Here is a 1,268-nt window from a genome sequence, read left to right as displayed (position 1 = left end):
AATTTCTGTTCTTAACCCTGAGGAGGGTTTTTTAAGATTTTACTGTTATGATTAGGGCTTTCACGATTTTAAAATTGTGATTTTTATCATACTCGTAACTTAAATTTGGTGTCCAACTATGTCTTAAATTAAATTAAATTAATTTTAAGCGAGAATTTTCCAAAAACTATAACTCTAAGGCAAGAAAAATACATAAATCTCGTCGAAAATTATAATATAGGAGAAATATTCTATATAATTTCAGAAATATAAAGAAAATATCCGAAATATGCTCAATATTTAATAAAAAATATATATTTTCAAATTTTGAATGTCTTGTACTTAAAAATATGTCTTAATCATACAATTCTTTGTCCAAAAATATATTTTAGTATTCTAGTTCTTATCACTAAGTTCATCTGAACCGGCGGTGGTAGTGTCTGCTCTCCTTCGACGTAGTTCTTCCTGGTGCTTGATAGTGACCTCCAAGAACTTTAAATAACCCTCGTCAATGGGCTCCGGGTCCTGTTCCAGCTCCTCCTCCTGCTCATCCTCTTCCGAGGAACTCTCATACACATAGTCCAGGCAGTGCTGTGTTCCCAGGGTGGCTTCCTGCTGCCTCAAGCCTTGGCAGAGGCTCATGACCTGATTGTGGTGCCATTCAAAGAGACTGCGACTTGTCTGGATGCACATCTCGGCTCCCCTTGCCCATTGCTCCCGGGCTGTTGGCTGTGGTGGTCTCTGTAGCTGCTGCTGCGGTGGCTTTCCCTCCCGTCTCTGTCGGCAGCCACGACGACGATTACGCTGTTTGCTCCTGTTTCGGGTTCTGCCACGCTTCCTGGTCATCGCTTCCTGTTCTTGCATTGGCTTCGGGGAGCCTAAAGTTTGTTTATGTTTTTCTTGATGAAGAAGAAGATGATGGTAGACAGTGTGGCCACCATTCCAAGTTTCTACAAGTTGGCAGCCTCAAAAACAGCTGATGGCAAATAGAGTTACCACACAGAGCCGAAACTAAAACGAGTTACAGATGGCGCAGCTGCATGGCAAAAGTAAAATTTTTAAAACTGTGTGTAACGAATGTAAAATATACATAAGTATGCTACGTGTTCTTTACGTGTCATTAGCATCACCAGACAAGCAGATCTAGTAAGCTGTTTTATGTCTAGTCTAGTTGCTTAACTATCTGATGAACTTTTTTATGAGTAGTCTTGACTTTTTAATGAACTTCTTTAGGTCTAGTCTAGCTCCTAACTACCTAGTGGGTTTAGAATTTAAAGACTTTATCTAAA

At 39.6% G+C, this 1,268-nt stretch overlaps 1 protein-coding gene across 1 annotated transcript; it reads right to left on the bottom strand.

Moving 5' to 3' along the window:
- Window positions 1–283: 283 nt before the first annotated feature.
- Window positions 284–939, bottom strand: LOC108074283 (uncharacterized). Its single transcript, XM_017166256.3, has one exon. It carries the CDS (start codon window positions 841–843, stop codon window positions 376–378), a length of 468 nt encoding a protein of 155 aa, XP_017021745.1. The 5' UTR covers window positions 844–939; the 3' UTR covers window positions 284–375.
- Window positions 940–1,268: the final 329 nt, after the last annotated feature.

This window comes from Drosophila kikkawai, chromosome 2L (genome assembly GCF_030179895.1).
Source record: "Drosophila kikkawai strain 14028-0561.14 chromosome 2L, DkikHiC1v2, whole genome shotgun sequence".
Classification (NCBI taxonomy): domain Eukaryota; kingdom Metazoa; phylum Arthropoda; class Insecta; order Diptera; family Drosophilidae; genus Drosophila; species Drosophila kikkawai.
This window is presented reverse-complemented; position numbering and strand designations above follow the sequence as displayed.